General features: G+C 35.1%; 3 protein-coding genes across 7 annotated transcripts; 1 reads left to right on the forward strand and 2 right to left on the reverse strand.

The window, feature by feature from the left end:
* Window positions 1-2925: 2925 nt before the first annotated feature.
* On the reverse strand, window positions 2926-9057 carry LOC105195298 (protein arginine N-methyltransferase 3). 4 transcript variants are annotated; one of them, XM_026133533.2, is made up of 9 exons: window positions 8927-9057; window positions 8583-8636; window positions 8310-8409; window positions 7608-7786; window positions 7391-7546; window positions 6996-7183; window positions 6341-6567; window positions 5815-6174; window positions 2926-4608 (listed from the first exon to the last, which is right to left on the reverse strand). In XM_026133533.2, the coding sequence occupies exons 2-9, from the start codon at window positions 8628-8630 to the stop codon at window positions 4499-4501; spliced, it is 1368 nt and encodes a 455-aa protein (XP_025989318.1). In that variant the 5' UTR covers window positions 8631-8636; window positions 8927-9057; the 3' UTR covers window positions 2926-4498. The 4 variants fall into 4 exon arrangements, with proteins under 4 accessions (XP_025989318.1, XP_039304888.1, XP_025989316.1 ...); XM_039448954.1 differs by having other exon boundaries at window positions 8772-8962; XM_026133531.2 differs by having other exon boundaries at window positions 8310-8636.
* Window positions 9058-9310: 253 nt separating this feature from the next.
* LOC105195096 (DNApol-eta) lies at window positions 9311-13200 on the reverse strand. Its single transcript, XM_011160328.2, has 7 exons — window positions 12773-13200; window positions 12305-12439; window positions 11880-12088; window positions 11632-11798; window positions 11320-11543; window positions 11112-11235; window positions 9311-11014 (listed from the first exon to the last, which is right to left on the reverse strand). The coding sequence occupies exons 1-7, from the start codon at window positions 12907-12909 to the stop codon at window positions 9554-9556; spliced, it is 2457 nt and encodes an 818-aa protein (XP_011158630.2). The 5' UTR covers window positions 12910-13200; the 3' UTR covers window positions 9311-9553.
* A 57-nt stretch (window positions 13201-13257) lies between these two features.
* On the forward strand, window positions 13258-17865 carry LOC105195097 (nuclear transcription factor Y subunit C-8). 2 transcript variants are annotated; one of them, XM_011160330.3, is made up of 5 exons: window positions 13258-13391; window positions 14715-14787; window positions 14971-15064; window positions 15543-15728; window positions 15796-17865. In XM_011160330.3, the coding sequence occupies exons 2-5, from the start codon at window positions 14733-14735 to the stop codon at window positions 16082-16084; spliced, it is 624 nt and encodes a 207-aa protein (XP_011158632.1). In that variant the 5' UTR covers window positions 13258-13391; window positions 14715-14732; the 3' UTR covers window positions 16085-17865. The 2 variants fall into 2 exon arrangements, with proteins under 2 accessions (XP_011158632.1, XP_025989278.1); XM_026133493.2 differs by lacking the exon at window positions 13258-13391 and adding an exon at window positions 14046-14457.
* Window positions 17866-18682: the final 817 nt, after the last annotated feature.

Genomic DNA, 18682 nt, shown 5'->3' on the forward strand with positions numbered 1-18682 from the left:
AATAGAAAAAAATTTCAAGGAAAAGTCTGGAAATTTGCGTCGATTGTAGAGTAGACATTTAATATAGGCATTAAATTTCAAAATTCAAACCCAAAACGAAACGTAATTAAAAGCAGACGTGCACGTATTCCGTCCACCTTTGTCGTTCTCCCCGTCAAACCCTGTCGTTAGTGCCACCCCGTTCCCCGATACCATTATAGAGACATTTCCCAATCGCATCGGCTTGGCTTGGCTTGGCTTGGCTTGGCACCGTCACAGGCGCCGCGCGCCGTGGCCGCGCCGCCGAACGAAGAAGGAGATGGAGACAAGATCTTGCCAGCCATTGCGGAAGCGCGACAGAGGGATCTCCTAAATATCTCGCAAAAGCGGAACGCTCTAGCCTCCCTTGCGCCCCGTCGGGGGAGGAAGAGAGAAATATACATAGTACACGGCTTCCAGGACGAGCGAGTAAGCTTTTTGCCTACGCGGATGTAGGCGAGTACTTTCGTCCGCCGGTATGGAGGGAACGGGACCGGGGAGGGAGGATGGCTCTGCATATTTCATGCGATTTTAATGTGTCTCCGCTCGGCGAACACCCGGTAGAACCCGGGAGAGCGAGAGAGAGAGAGAGGCTGTGTGCCACCATGTTGCACGGGGCAGGAGTGACTGCCGTGATGCTCTAATCGGCTTACGCAACAAGCCACCCTTATCCCCGGCCTCGGTCGCTCTCTCGTTTCCACCCCCGTTGTCCCACTCCCCACTTCCCCGGGCCCTCTCTGTCGACGCTCCTTATCCGCGCCAGGCCCTAAACGACGGCTATTACTTTGCGGTCGCCCTCACTCCTGTATCCTTCAAGGACTCCGACTCTGGCCTGATGACGGAGGAGTGAGAGAGGGTGCCGCGCGTGCATCCCTTCGGGTTTTCCGACGGACGAAAGTTCAATTAAAAAGTAGCCTTTCGTCGATAAAGCTGCGCATGGAAAAAAAAATGGCTATCGAATCAACTATTTATATTGGGTTGGAACAAAAGTTCATAGCGTAGTTTAAAATTCAAAAACAAATGTTTACTATGTTTAGATATTTGTACATAGATTTCTTCAATCTTATTTGTGTGTCGCTATGAAAACTAACTTGCTTCCTAATAAAATATCTTTAAAATGTTTGACAATCTTAAATAAATTTGCATACGTATATGCATGCAAAAAATATTTGCCGTATTGTGGAAAAATCTCCAGGTGCAAGTTCTGTTTAGGAGATTTTTCTTCGTAATGCGAGGAGATATTTGGAGGTTTGTGTGGCAAATTACAAGTGAGATTTGAAATTTCCTTCAAGAAAAAAGAAATGGATAAAATTCTTCATTTGGTGTTGCTTACTTTTATGTTTGTATTTGAGATATGCAGAAAATTACCTAATAATACAAAACTTAAAAACATATAAGATTCCTGACTTTGATCGAACGATATCTTTCACGTCGATTTTCTTTACAAAATAAGCTACGGTAGTAAGATATTTAATACCGACATATATTTGATTTACATGTCTTAAATATATAAAATATTTTGATATTTATAGAATTAACCGTGGTACATGTCTCAGCAATAATTCTCCGATCAGGCTATTTGGAGAAAATCCATTTAAATCCGTGAAAACTACGAAGGTTTGCCTCGATCAACTTGCTAGCGCAGATAAAGCTTTCAGAGCTCGCGATTATGATGCTCCAAGTGTCTTTGGGGATGGAAAAAAAAAGCGGAATTTGTATCAAGCGTAAGAGATAGAGGCGCGAATGCCGTAACAGTCTCTCAATGTTAGGCGATTAAACGCGGCGAATACTTTTACAGGGGATGATTTTGCGTGCGCGAACGCAAACGTGAACGTCCACACGTGCGTCCATCCGCGCGACTGGGGCGGTCGGCGGTCCTGCCCTACCTTCCGCGTGTGTTTGCCGAGCGCGCGAGGGAGCCGCGCTCGGTTGCCCTAGGCCAGAACGTGCATTATTGGATAGAGTTACGTTAAACATACGTGCCACGCGCTTCCTCTCGCTGGCCGACGGCTCGCGAGCGCGTTATTCGCGCCGTCGGGATATCGGATGAACACGGACGAGTTTGCCGCCGACAAACATACGATTGTATGTCACGTCGCCGTCGACCGTCGACCGTCGACCGTCGAGCTCGGTGAACGTCCGCGTATCTCTGACCGACGGCATGCCCATCCTCCGTAATTGTAGTAGCAGCAGCAGTATTATTTTATTATGCGGAGGGTTCGATAACGCGATCTTCTTTGGCCGCAGGTTGTTTCGTACACAAAGGGTTTCCTTTCCTTCCTAGTAAGAGAATTTAACAGAATGTCAATTATTCCTCTAGATATCTACTATTAGGAAACACTTTAATTCTCATGTTTTTAAATAAAATAATTCAAGAGACGATAGAGCAAAAGCGCTTTTCCTTACAAGTCACGGAATCGTGGCAAAATTGAAAAGCGTGAATTTCGAGCGTCTTCGATTTTCGACAGAAAAATCGTATAATTTTAATAAATTTTCTATAACAAAATAATTTGTCTACACGTAAAATATAATCGTAAACAACATCTAAACGAAGAACCGAGTTCTTTTTCTATAAATATATTCACGATAATTTTGTCTCCAGTTTAATCGTACAAACCTTCTATCTTCCTTCAAATAATTCTATAAATAACAGTTTGCTCTGTCAGATGATGTCTAGAGAAAGCGTGAAACCAAACAGTCGTAGAAAAGATTCTATATATTTAAGTAATATTAATTTGATATTTAACATTCGATATATGCGTTATTTAATATTTAAAAAATTATATATTTAATATTTCATATTCTATACTATATTTGATACTGAAAACTCTATAGACGGAGCAAGCATCTAACGGAGCAAGCCGAGCAAGGAGTAGATGTGCGCAAATGATTTTAGCAAGAGCCTGATTAAGACTCTAATAAAGATTTATTTCAATTTTCATATATTTCATATATTTCAAAAGATCGTTGACGTTATAATTTTATTTGGCAATTGCATGCAGGTGAAATTGGATCAAAATGCAGCTATTTCAGCAAGTTGCACGTATTAATACAATAGCGCAGTAATATACTTTGTCCTCGTGTACTCCAGATAACTACAGGGGGATATATCACCAGTTTGTCGCTCTCTCAATGAACACTATAGCTAACTTTTTTGTCGTATCACAGAATCGCATTAGTCGTTTGATTGAAATTTCAATTCGGTGCGGCGAGAACGATCTCTAGATTGTATGATAATTCGGTGCGTAGTTCTTGCACGCACAAAGAGTGGCAGGAAAATTCGCGTAATATTAATATCGGACGATCGAAGCGTCATATCCGTCGACGGCATCGCACCGTCAACGAAATATTAACGAACTCTAGTTTAGAGAAAAATTCTAGCGAAAGCAACGAAAACTTCTTCGAAGAAGTCTTCGCCAAGTATTCTTCTTAGAACGATTCTATAAAAAATTGAACTCCGAGCGAATCTACGCGTCGTTGTCTATCTACGTAAGCTCTTACGAATTTCCTTTTATTCATCTCTTATCTTAAATTCTCCTCTCTTCCGACCTTCCTCTGGCGTTATACGTTCGTGCGGCCAACGTAATGTAACCGACTATAAGATTAAAATTCAATTGTTCATGCAAAAATTCTTAAAATTGATTTTATAAGTGTATAACTGGTTTCGAGAAATGTATGTATAAGTCACTGCACTGGTTGCTGAACAATCACCAGTAAATGATTGTTTAATTATATTAAATTTTGTTTATTTGTTCATTGATTTAATTTTTTATTTGTTCATTAACTAATGCAGTGATTCAATATCGTTCACACAACAATTGCTACAACAACGACGTAACTTGGAAAACAAATACAGAAAATGAGCTTGAACATTTCGAATCATTACAAATTTTGTGGTATCATTTTTAAATGTGATCCTAGTGTAGTAACTGACAGTAGAAGAAAAATATCGTTAAATTCTGTATATTGAATGAATAGTTTTATTTCTTTGCAAATAACTGAAAAAATAACAATTTTTCAGTTATGCTGTTGTCGCAGCAACTGATTAATATATACGAGTCTACCGTTAAAAGGCACAAATGTAAATAGCTACTAGATTAATGATTATTTCGTAATTATCACAAATATTTAAGAGAAAAGCGGCGTAGCCTATATTTCGCTTGCGAAAGAGAGAAAAAGTGTTTTATATTAATGTAGTAATATACGTATGGTTCCAGCATAAAAATTAACATCTGGATTGAATTAAAATCTAGATTTTCGAAACGCGTAAGTTAGATTCTCCGTTTAAATAAGCGGACGCTATAGAATCTATTTAAATTTTCAATTGGGAATGGTATTGAAGATAAAGTTCAAGAATGATATGTTATACAGGGAAACGTTTAACGAAAATCAGAGCTTCGTAACGCAACAGCTGGATCCTATTTCTAAAATTTGGCACATGCGACTATCGTTATCGCGTATCTCGGAACAAGCATCGAATTTAATCCAGAAAATACGTTTGAGAAAAATTTTTGATATGAATAACGACTATTAAGCCTCTGATGTCCTTACAATGTCTTCGGCAAACCAACGTGCCGTTAATAACCTCTCCTGTAACACGAGAGAATATAAACATGTATATATTATTTTAACTATAATAACTTTGAATTCTTATTAAATGTCATTTGCATTTATGTAAATTTATCTCTTTCCAAGATAACATAAGAGATTAAGTGAGAGTTGAGAGTTGGAATATATGCATCTCTGAATATTCTTGAAAAATCATAAACGTTATTAGAATAACAAAAAGTTACAAGAGGTTACGCGAATAATATCCGATAAAATAACGATCTACTTTATCGATGATTGAAAAAATAATAAGTTATCTCATCTAAAGAACTACAAAATTTTAATTTGATCTTATTCGCGCAACGTATTCGAGATGTAAATATTTTCTGTCGTTTAATCTCTTATTAAATTATTTTAAAGAGATAAATAGTTAATCAAGCTCGAATGAAAAAATTATGGTAAAAAGTATAAAGAAAAAATATAAGCCAATTAAGAAAATAAAAAAAAGTAAAATTATAATTATCTTAAAGAGAAATAAATTCAGATATTTTAAAATGTTATTTGAAATGAAATAATACAATTGCCATAATAAATGTTTAAGTAATGCAAAAAATTAAAATGTAACAATTAATATTATAATTACATTTTATTTTTAATGATATATTCAAATATTTAATATAATAATATGTATAATTTAATTATAATAAAGCTGTACATTTAATACCATGTTAAATAATTTAAAATACCATTTAAAATAAAATACTATAATTATAATATTAACTGTACATTATATTAATTTATAATTATATATAAATATATATATAATACTGATATATATATATATATATATATATATATATATATATATATATATATATATATATATATATATCAGTATTTTTGGCTACAAAAATTCAAGCTTATATATTTGATTTTTGGCAACAATATCTTAATGATCAGCTTAACAGAATATGCTTCAATAATAAAAAAAATTAAAATACCATGTTACGTCGATTTTAGTGTTTATACGACTACAGCGGCCTCTAAAACATTTTTTTTAAATTTAAACAAAAAACGAAATTTACTTTTGCAACATATACTTTCAATTTCCAGTGAAGTACATAAAGAAAAAATAGTCGGTTTTTTTGGACCATCCTAATATATATATATATATATATATATATATATATATATATATATATATATATATATATAATATATATAGATAGATGTATATACATGACTTACCTTCAGTTATACTAATGGGCTCGCTTAAAGAAAATACCGTTTGTTTCCAATGTGTTGGAGTAGAATAGGGACTTGTGCTGAAATGAACTGGATTCTCGAGATCGAAGAAAATGTCAAAGTAACCGATTATCGCGGTTAACGATCCCGTTTTCTTCACGTTCAATGTGAAGGGTGACGAAAAATTGACACAGTCCGTCGTGACTTTATACAAATCGAAGGCTTGAATCTCGGCGGTACTTGTTATCAGCTCATCTACATTACAAATCTCTATACTAGGTTCACGTAGCACTTCCGCTTTCATACAACTCATTTTAAAACCATATACGTTTGACCAATAATCAACCAGCTCGATGTATCTCTCTACAAAACAAGAGTCTATGTAAAACAACAGTAGCTTTGTAAAATAACTTCAAATAATTGAATAATATATGATTGCGCAATAGTTATTTAAATTGTATCTATTAAATGTGGGATTTCGCCACAAAGTATATTTAAAATAATTACAGTAAGAATTGAAATTGCATACTTGTGTCACCACTTCCCACAATACTAATTGTGCATCTATTTGGAAGAATTGTTCCACCAGGTGTCAGAAAATGGTCCCTAGCATAAATAACTGTGTTCAGCATTCCTTCAAACAAGAGAAAATATCCCATCCACTCGGATATTATTGCATCCACTTGCTCCACTCCTATACTAATGTCCTCCAGACGGCCTCTTTTCAAAGTGATTACATCGCTGAGGTTATTCTCCCTAAAAAACCAATATATTTTACTGCTACATTTCCTTCTTATGGATCTCTAATTGAAAATAAGAGCTATCTAATATGTGATAATTTTTAAATAACATAATTTATTATATATATTTGAATGTATCGAGAAACACAAAAAAGATATCCTGAACATAAAGCGTGAGATCTGAAGATCACACGCACGCACGCACGCACGCACGCACGCACGCACGCATGCATGCACGCACACACGCACGCACGCACGCACGCACGCATGCACGCACACACACACACACACACACACACACAAAGACAGAATACAGTTGCCATAAAAGAGGGAAAGAGAGAGAGGGAGATAGAAACGGCAATTGCTCCTGTTTGTTCTGCCTAATCTTTACTATTAAAGCATTAAACACGCTCAATCTACTTTTTATTATGTTTTTAAACGTACCTTACAATGTCCATGGCGTGATATATCATATCAGACTGATCGACACTAATAACTTTACGGCAGCCAGACTTTGCAGCAAACATAGACAGAATACCGGTCCCGCAACCAACATCCAACATTACACAATCGTGAAACTTGTTAGAATTTGTTAATAATGCGTCACGGTAACTTTCCGTTCGTACCTTATCCTAATAAAATATATCTATTACTTTTTCATAGACACATTAATAGATGTTCTTTGAAGAAACTTTGAAGAAGTACAGTTATGTTTCTTCAGCCAGAAATGTAACCTTAGGTCGTTATTCATTATAATCTTATAATTCTAAATATTACATTATGTAATGTAAATTCTAACTAATTCTAACAGATTTAATCAATAAATTTATTCAACTTACTGACAACATTTCGTGATGTATAGCAAAATGACTGTATGTATTGAAGTATCCTTTGTCAACGTTAGGATTATGAGTGTTAATTAGAGCATTTTCCTTTTCATCCAAGTCGTCACCCAGTATTAATTTTTGAGCCTTCTCTTTCATCTCTTCCATTTGCTATAAAAAATTTTTACATTATGTTACATATCAAAATATTTTTAATGATTATACAATATACCTGTTTCACTAAAAAACAAGTCGTTTCACTTTCTTTCAACTGAGACTTGAGTGACCTAATAGTTCTTTTCATATCTTCATACTGCATCTGTGACAAAATCACACTGCTGTTACTTTCATGTATTTGTCTTTCCTCATTTTCTTCACCCACATCTTTAATGTTGATGAGATCCTCAATATCTATATTAAGATAATATTTTGTAAGTTAGCATATGATCCTTAAGATATGTAGTTCAGTATGAAAGTAACCTATTAATCATGACAGTTGCGAGTTTGAGTCTACATCTCGTATCAGATTTTAAGTTGATATCTGTACTGGCAACTTAGCAGAAATTACAGAGGAATTCTTTAGATTTAGGCAATGTATAGGAACCAATAGGGTAGCAATCGTAACACAGAATCATGCATCTGCTCTGTGCCAAAGATCCAGGTTCAAATCCTACTGATCAAAAATATCTGATTTTATTTAATTGCTACCTCTAAGAAGGTAATGACAAACCACTGATAGTATCTTACAAAAAAAAAACACATCTAAATTAGGTCATTTAAAACTGATGTTTAAACTGCAGGTTCTATATTTTTATGTAAATTGTAAAAAACGCACACCACAGTAATACTTTGAAGGGTTTACCACGTTCCGACAAGAGCTAAGGAGAAAGAGAGAGAGAGAGAGAGAAAATTACCTCAGCTTGTTTGTGCTTACCATACATTAACCATGGATCGTCTTCCACAACGGGACGTAGATATTCATCTTTGTCCCAAACCTCTATGCCCAACATGCTAAGTTGTTCCGGTAAAATATCCTTGCGACGAACAAAATTGATTAGTTTGATATACGAATAAGTGTCATGAATGTGTTTTCTTATAAAATCGCAGAGATCGAACTTGTGAAGGGTCTCAATGTGGTGCATTGCGGAAGGAAATCCATTAACGGTTTCCGTACAAAACAGGCACAAAATGTCATGGTGATCCTCACCGTTTTCCTCCCAATCATCTCCACTGTCACTGTCACTTGACATACCATTACAACCTGAAAAATAAAACTCTTACAGATATATTCAATTAAACAGAATCAAACGGGATGAGTAAAATATATGTAGTAAACAATAGTGTAACAGTAGAATACATCCTTTTTTTAATTTAATATAAGTACAAAAATAGATACCCTACAGTCAGATCTTCCAACGAAAAATACATTATTTACAGTGCATAAATTAACCGTTTGGCTTTTCTGTTGAACACCAAGCAGAATAGATTGAACGTGCAATGATTCTCTATCATTTCACGATTCATTATGCAATATTTTCATTAATGTTTTACCTAATTTTGCCATGATAAACGTCGTCCTTCTTTGCAATGTTAACCACAAAACCGTTTAGCCGAATAGCCTCGTCGAGCACGTGTCAGCGACAGACGAACACACCTCTCTATTCCTTAGGGCAAGTTTACACGATACAATACATGAACATGTCAGGAAAAACAGAGTCAGTAAACTAAATATGCTCAAATATCATTTTATATAGATTTACATTAATATTTATTTATATAAATTGTTTGACTATATGTTAATAATTGATTTTTTATTTTAAAAAGATATTTGATTATATTTTTTGTATTTCAGATTAATGTGAATGTAATGAAAGGCAAGAATTAAAATTCTGATGTCAGGAATGGAAAAATAATGTTACGATATTTCAACGGTATTTCAAATGTTAATATATTTCAATGATTTATTATATATTTTATAAAAACTCAAGCATATATAAGCTTTTTTAATTAAAAACAAATATACATATATATACATATAAAATATACACATAAAACATTTGCCTACAATTTTTGCAATCACAATAAAAACATAATGCCATCATCATTAAAAGATAAATTGTTAATAATAAAATATCGAAAAATATCGGATTCACAAGCATGGTCATGTAAAAAATGTAGTTACTGATCAAGAATCTTATCAGGTTCACAGATGTTCGACGTTTGACGCTTCACGAAAGCAACAACCACCTCATCGTCCTCAAGTTTCCTTTTCGTTCCGTTTTCACCCGACGTGGGTTTGTTAATCTCACGATACAAGTTTTGCGCGATGTGGAAATCCATGTGTTCGCTGAACCTCTTCACAGGTATCATTTGACCGCACTCGGTGCACCGCTCCAAAGGCACATCGTGCTTGCCTGAGTTGGTCTTGATCAAAAAATTATACAGGGGACTACGTCTTTTGCCCTTTTTATCAGCGAGCTTGGCCTTGCTTGGTCTCCCTTTTCTCGTCTTCGACAATTCTCGAGCGACTTTAACGTTTTCCTGCTTCTTTCCTTGCGATTTCATGTACAGCCTCGCTTGCTCCTGTAAATCGGCCGGCAACATGGACAGAATATCTGAATCTATATCATCCAAATCCGGAAATATCTCTTGCAATCGCACCAAAGGTTCTTGCACGAAAGTTCTTTCGTTTCTTTCGTCGGTAGGTTCTTCATTATTGTTATTTATACGAGTATGCATACGGCTTGTAGAAGGTATTTCACAAGCATCCCTTTGTAAGCGTAAATCTACACTGTAATCATCGATGTTCTCATCATCCACGTTTTTTTCACTTGCATCAGATGCAATCAATTGTTTTCTGCATTTTGATTCGTGCAGAGCATTAGCACTTTCGTCCATATTACCGTAACATTTTTTCTCTTCTGTCTTGTATATGTTCATAAAAAACGAATCTTGAAAATCGTTATTATTTATTACCACGCCTGATAAACGTTTGTTCCTTGTCTTATTCTTGTCGCGCTCGTTGCATACTTGAATCAGCTTGGAAACTCTTTTTGATGTAGGCGAATCTTCCGCGCTCGTATTTAAGTTATTGACGATGTTCTTACTTCCTTTCATCATTTCTTCATTATTCTTTACGATGAATTTTTTTATCGATTTTTGAGAAGGTTCTTCGATTCTTTGAGGCTTCTGCTTTTCAGTTTTCAATAATGAAGAAACTTCTTTGCCATTGACAATAGTACACAATGGCAACTCTTCTTTCACTTTTGAATTAGACGAATTAGAGTTTGTTACATTTCCAAACGAATCTAACGTGACTTCTTTATCTTTCGGTTTAACATTTTGAAAAAATTTCAGAAAGCTACCACTCTCTTTCGATGGTACGAATTTAGTTGCAGAAATGCCCACAAATACTATTGGATGCTGCAGAAACTTGCTGATAACGTCCACGCATTGACATGCCATTTTTTCCAGTTTATATGAATTCAAAGTAAGCGAACGCGTTTGAGATATCGTACTTTTGTTCTGATAATAGTGATATGAGATTACGAGTAACGTTGCGCGTCGCTGATTCTCCACGAAGTCTTCTTCAAGCCGTTCACAAACTTCCGCTGCCAGATCGCCAGCCCAGTGCTTTAACTAGATGTAAAATATGTATTTTTCATACAATCTGCACAGATATAAACTTTTTACAAATATTTTATACGAGATTAGAAACTAATTTTAATGATCTTACCATTTCCAGCGAGGTAATAGCTTGTTTCCCAGGAAACTGTTTACATGCCCCGATAGACTTTGCCAATAGTCTATTAGTGACAGGTTCATCATCTATGCCTCGAGCAATATTGTACAGCCAAAATCTGAAAAATTACAATTATAAAAATGTCAGAGATGACATTTTATAAGTTTACTATCGTAAAACTTTGTTCATAGAAAAGATCTACCCTGTCTTTTCGTCAAAGTGCTTTTGCAACTGTTCCAAAGAGTATTGCATCAAGTCTCCCATAACGTTGCAACCGAGAGACTCGATCACGTTGTCACCGAACTTTCCACCGAGATTTCGGACCTTTTTTATTGGAAGTGTTGAGTAAAGGCTTGAAACAGCTACTTCGGGTAAAATTGTTTGGCGATTTGGTTTGTGTAATCCACATGCCAGTTTTGCCAATATCTATAAATTGATCAAAGCATGCAGTTTAATAATCAAATCATTAAAATATGATGCATAGCGGAATAAGGAACACGTGAAGAGTATTAACCTTGTTTTGTGCAATTCCGGCAGAACATCTGAATCCAGTTTCTCTATATATACTTTCTCTCATTTCTTCAACCATTATACCAGCTACAGCGAGTCTTTGAGTTTGAATATCATGCAATTCGTTAAACGAATCTAGTATCCAAGTTTGCAGCCCTTGATATCTCTCTTCTAGAAAGATGATGTACTTGTTTGATATATGCAACATATCCAAGTTACTCACTTCAACTGTTAGCAGTTTATTTACATTACCTTCATCATTTTTACCAACTTCGGAATATCCTACGACATATGTATTTGCCAGAGATAATATTACTTCTTTTGGAGAAACTTTAGATGTAGCTAATCTCTTATCAACAATATCTGTAATATCAAGATATGCCTCGTCGACACTAGCACGCTCTATCACGTTGCAATGTTTTTTTATAACTTGAATGACCTCGCGACCAGCTTTTCTATATCTGTGATAAAGTTATTGAAGGAATTAATTGCATATCAGGTAAAATATTTCATCATATATCAAATAAAATTTTAAACAATGAATTTAAATGTTTAAATATATTATATATTTATTATTTTACATATATGAGAAAGTATATAAAATAAATTGAATTATAAAATACAAATAATAAACATACATATATTCATAAAGATTTATTCTAACTACAGACTGTTACCTGGATGTATCTGCTTTTCCACGAAGACATGGAACACTAGCTAAAACTATATCTGGACACTTCTCTTTAGCCTCTTTGCCTCTCATATGCCTAGTTACTCCAAAACTCCGTGCTTCGTAATTAACAGCTATTATCCTATAACCAACCAAAAACTCAAAGTCAATAAATAAAATTTTTACATGAAAAGATATAATTTATTTCAATCAAGAGATAAATCTTTTAAAGTGCAAAAGAACACAGGATAATTTCAGAGTAAATTTATACAGAAAAAATTACATAGAAAAGAATCAATGTCAAATGAATGAGAAGTATCAGAATTTATTAAAATAAATATAAGAATAAATGATCAGAATTGTTCAGTAATTAAATAATTAATAAATAATAAAATAATACAGTATAAATCATTAATACCATGGCTAAACAAAATTTATTACACACACACACACACACACACACACAAGTGCTTACCCGCCCATTTTCCACGGATTATATTGGACGACAGCGAGGGGTTTTCCCTGGTATTGTGGTTGCAGCTTAGTTTCAACCTGACAGAAGAAGCAGTCCATGTCGATTAAGACGACGATCCTGTTGCCCGGATTCGCCATTTCTTCGGGATATTCTTAAGATTAATTAACGTAAGGCTAATTGAAAGTGAAGATGGTGTTTAGATCTCGATCTCCGAATCATCTGATTGTCACCAACGTTGTTCGTGCAGCCTCATCTTAATGTGATACTTTCGTTTTTCTTTTCTTCTTATTATCCGCTTCTGAGAAGTGCTGGTAAAATCTAATTTCAAAGAAACCTTCTGTCAAATGGGAGCTTATCGCTGGATTTGACGTCTAACGAAGTAACTCCGAGAAATTCGCTGATACTCCAGTGCATTCGGTCTTCCGTCATTTCCGACCTGTTCCGACCTGCACCGGCCTGTTTACACCGAACAGCCATCTTTTGGCGGGATTCGAGTCATATGGTATATGATGCACATAGTATATGTTCTGTGATGATGCATAAGTTACACGAATACGAAGGCTGTTTGGGCTGTTTTGAACACCAAAGTAACGATCGGTGATTGGTCCATCAAATTAAGGTAAAAACGAAAGTTATCCGTGTGTATTATCTGTGGGTGTTTTCCAGCTACGACACAAGTCGATACTGTGTAACACAGTGTCCATTAGTGTAAGACAACTAAAATTTTCTCTCTTACACTAGTGGACACCGTGTTACACAATCCGTTTGTTTTCTGTTCCTGAACTCTCTAAATAAGTGTACACTTAAAATGAAATAGATAGATGTTTCAAAGTTAGCGAAAGCAAGAAGGAACGTTCCAGTGCAGTCTAGTGCAGGAATAGAAAACAAGCCTAGTGTGGTGTCGACTTGTGTCGTAGCTGGAAAGCATCCTGTGTTTATGCTATTTCAAACGAATTTTATCTGTGTGTGTGTGTGTGTATGTGTATGTGTTAAAAGCATGCGTTTTGCATCGCGGTTTTGCTTCATTTGCGGTCTGTATACTGACTGATAAAATTCTTTGTAAAAGTTTTCAAACTTTAGGATATCAATTTTATATATTACATTACTAATCTGTGTAGTCTGAAAGAATTGTCATAGTAAAAGATATCAGTGATTTATCATTGTCTTCCAAGAGATAGCGATCGTATAAATAATCAATCAGATGTTTTGATTAGTCGAATTTGAATCTAGGTCTTTGATACAAAGAGCAGATACACGGTCAACATAGCTACGGTCAACATAGCTCTTCATAAGCTTGATGTTTTCTCCTAATCTCTATTTTGCGCGTATTCCAAACAATTCCAAATACCGATTGACATTCGGACTGCATTGAACTAGACAGAGCGGCGAAGAGAGAAAAATTGAGAAAAACAAGAGAAAAACCGATGACAGGTGGAGTTTCGCGGCCATTTCGCGAGGATTAACGGGAGAGGAGAGGCTCCACCCGCTCCACTATTCAGCCCCTCTATCCCCGATTGTTTACGCACGCGATCGCGTCGTGTGGCGTGCGTGCGTGCGTGCGTGTTACATTCTGCGACGTTGTACTCGTGGTCGCGCCGTACAGTACCGTGCCGTATCGCGTTGTAACTTATCGCGGTAACGGTATGCCCAGCAAAAAGAAAAAGTACAACGCTCGTTTCCCGGCGGTGAGTTGAAATTCATCCTTCCTGTTTTCCGTCCTGTCGCGAATCGCGCGTTAATGACATGCGGAACGGATGAAGGGAAGAGCATATGTAGACTCCGGAATTCCTGGATTCCGTGCTCGTTGTCGACTGCGCGACCGCGACACCGGATCCTCGGTCGTCGGTCATTGCGACGGGAAAGCGTGCTTCCCGAAAGTCGCAGCTGCCGATTCGATGCGTACGCGTGACATAACCTTTAAATCTTTCATGTCTGTTGTCAGGGTCGTATCAAGAAGATTATGCAAACGGACGAGGAGGTCGGAAAGGTCGCCCAGGCGGTGCCAATCATAATCTATATCCTTTTCTTATGTCTGCTCTCTCTCTCTCTCTCTCTCTCTCTCTCTCTCTCTCTCTCTCTGAGAGAGAGAGAGCGAGAGTGAGAAAGCAAATTCGTAGATTTGATAAGAGTACTTGGAGAATATATTTGCTTCATTTACTTTGATATATTGAATCTGATTATTTCTTAACAAAGCTTACCTAGAACCCTAGAACTGTTTGTACACTCCTTGTTAACCAAAACCATGCAGATTACGAGTGCCAAAAATGCAAAAACTCTTAGTCCATCTCACATGTGAGTAAACAGTAATATCGTTGTTCAGATCTGTCCAAGTTTTCTTGGTTATAATCCATTTTTAATGCTACAAATGCTTGAAAGTGTTTGATTAATCAATCAGGACAGAAATCTACTTTTTGAATCACTTGCGACATCAAACAAACTACAGCCGTTGTGTTCATGATGCCCCATATTTTTTCCAAGCAGCAATTGGTTGTTCTCACAGCGCATAAATATAATGCACATTTTTTTGTTGCTTCTGTGCGTTTCTTAACTTAATCGGCTGATTTTTCTATTAAAATTGACCGTTTGCACTTGTTAAATAGAATCAATCAGAAATAACCAACACAGTTGACACTTAACTGGTCAGTTATTTGAAGGTGAAGCTCTTAGTGAGATGAAGAACATTTTACTCATGAATATCTGGATAGGCCATGAAATAAACAAATACTTAGTATCCCGTGCATAGTGTTACCTACAACTTATATGTTTGCAGGAAACAGTGTATTCTGTCAGAGAACCGATTTGACTTTCTAAAGGATTTAGTAAAATCCCTACCCGATGTATCGGGACCCGACGACGAAGTACCTATGTCACCAGAGACTCCTGTTCCATTGCAAATCAATGCACCAAGTGCAACCATCGCGTGTTCAACGCAGATGCTGCATCCTGATCCACTAGAGTGAGTCTCAGCAAATTCTTTATCACCCTGAGAATCTCACAAATAATCGCGGTTTGTATTTCCCTAGATATCAAAAGCATTTAGGATTGCCAGTCAGCATCGAAATGAATGTAAATCATAGGGGCACAAAGGACAATGGATCAAACGCAATTGCGAGCAATTTGAACCCTACTAACCAAAGGGCTGCGACAACAGTGGCAGGACATTCGCAGGTTCCAGAATTCCACATGTCTATACCCACGGCCTTTCAGATTAGTCGACCAAATTTTTATACAGAACTTAACCCAAGTGCAAGCGACCAGCCAACATCAAACTTTGCTCGCACCGCTAACATCGATGAGGATTACGACACATAGTAATTTTTCTCACGACATCTAGGAAGTTTAAAAACTCGTCTTATTGATTGTGTGACGCACGGATTAGTTGAAATACACAGTAGAAAGAACGCGTACACGCATCAAAAACGTCTTTCAATTGCTCACATCACTTGTAAAATAATGTCATTTGGTACTTTCAAATTGAGATGTTTCCTTATTTGCTCATGCGTATATGTATTTTATACGAGATGTTCCACAGCAACATACGTTTAATAATGGAGTTATTTATCATCTTATTTTTTTATCTATTATTAAGCAAATTTATTTAAATTAAAGGAGAAAATTTTATTGCAAATAAATGTCTCATTTAATCATTATTTTACAGACGTATGACATCTTGCATGCCATCGTTGTAAAATTGCGTAAAATATTAATTGGATTATCGTGTTAGGCTCGTCAAATTTAGTTTTTTATTAATTAAAGTAACGTTTGTTTGTAAGTTGTATGTGTGTGTGTGTGTGTGTTTGTATATATACAATAATACATTCTATATATTTTTTTTATAACTATTATTTCATGTTGATTTGTACTTTAAGATAACTATATTTGCTGTCTTTATCTTTTTTCAAGATATTAAGTGATAAGTGAGAACGAAAAAGAGAAACGGAGAGAGAGTGTACATGTTGAAACACTGAAGTTAAAAAAAAGTTTGATATCTTCTAGTTTTGCAAAAAGTCAGAATTAATAGGAGAACATTCCAATAAAAAATCTTAACAAGTGGTACGAACTAAATTCAACAATTCAAATTTCGCGCTTTGTTATAACTAGTTATTTTTCCAACTTTTTCGAAACTAATTAAGCTTTTTTTGGAAGCTAAACTAACTACACTAGTTCACAGATTATTATTATCTTTATGTTGGAAGAAGAAAGATAAACTCTGAAATATTACAGCTCAGCCAAAAAAACCAAATCTTTTGTTTCATTGCTTCAAAAGAGTGCGGAACTTGTACTGGATTTAGTTTGCACTACCTCTCGTAACTTAATAACGAGGTGTTCTTCTAAAAACTTGGATGGATTTTTAGAGAATATCAAAAGACGTGTATTTTGCAATTGTGGCTCAGTTCTTTATCGTTTTGGGAGTACAAAGAAATTCATATAAAGAGACATCGTATGCAATACGAAATGAAATAACATTGTTGTAATATCTACATAAAAATTTTATTTAAACGATACTCATTGTCGGAAGCTGGACGATTTGAACGTTGTACTGTGTGTCGCAAATATGTTGTATAATCGTTGTGTTTACTTGTGAAATCTTTGTCTTTGATGAATTATTGTCGTTTATGTAAACACAATCGCATTATTATTCATAATGCATATTTAAATGAAAAAATTTAAAAAAAGAACTGCGACGCTTAATCATGTAAGCATGTCTCTGTTGATATATCATAATTTCGACATGATATATTATTTATGCACTCTTTCTTTCTCGATATTGCGTTGTTGGTTTCCCTACCCCTTTTTTTATTGTTTGGTAACTTCGATCTCTTTACAATGTTCAAAAAAGAGTCACGGAAGATTATTAAAATTATTAGAAAATTCTTTGTCAATGAAACGATAAAGTACTATACACATGTTAAATGCTTGACTTTGATTATAAAGCCGTCAATTTTATTGAAGATCAGATTGTTATGTATAAAACTGATCTATTACATAATTTCCAACACTCGATATTCGATACATTATTATTTGAGCATTTCTCATCTCTTTCAATTTATCACTTTCCTGCACTGTAGAATAAAGAATTTGCGCTACTGTAATTATTTTTTTATTGAAACAAAGCAATAGTTGACCTGCAAACCTAGATTAGATCTCAGACTGCGTGCAAATTGCATACATATCGCAAATATAAATATTTCGTTGCAAGTAAGAGTGTATTTCCAGAAGGAATTCAACAAACTATAATATAGATTCTACACACACACACACACACACACACACACATACAAATGTGTGCGAGGAGTCAATTGTATATTATACAATTTGATGAAAATTTAGGTGGCGGTTGATTATGTAAACTGAAGTTGACACACTTACACAATCGACCCCCAAATTCTCATCAAGAAATTCCTAACCTTATGATATTCGAAAGGTAATCGAGTTAGGTAAGAGTCCCTAGAAGTAAAGGGACTCTAGGTAAGACCTGCATTCTGAGATCTAATCAAGGATTTGTAGGTCTTACTTAACGTGATCACCTTGAACATAGTTTTTAGAAATATATCGTAAGATTAGGAAGAAGTCATTTATCTATTTAAAAGATGAGATTTTTGAGATTTTTAAATCCTTATTTTAAATTAGAATAATTTTTTTACCCAATATGATTATTTAATAATTCCGCATATAACCATATTATCAAAAAATAAATATGGTTTATAGAATATCTCATATCTTTTGGTGTATCTTGACGACATAAAATATTTCGTCTATAATTTCGTCTATAAACTATTAATTTTGTGATATTTTTATTATAACACTTTTATGCATGAATAATAAGATAAATCAATTGATGTAATTGCAAAATTGTCTAATTTAAAAAAATATTGGTCATTGAATTTCTTCTAAAAATACACCCCTCTT

Source organism: Solenopsis invicta, chromosome 5 (genome assembly GCF_016802725.1).
Source record: "Solenopsis invicta isolate M01_SB chromosome 5, UNIL_Sinv_3.0, whole genome shotgun sequence".
NCBI lineage: Eukaryota > Metazoa > Arthropoda > Insecta > Hymenoptera > Formicidae > Solenopsis > Solenopsis invicta.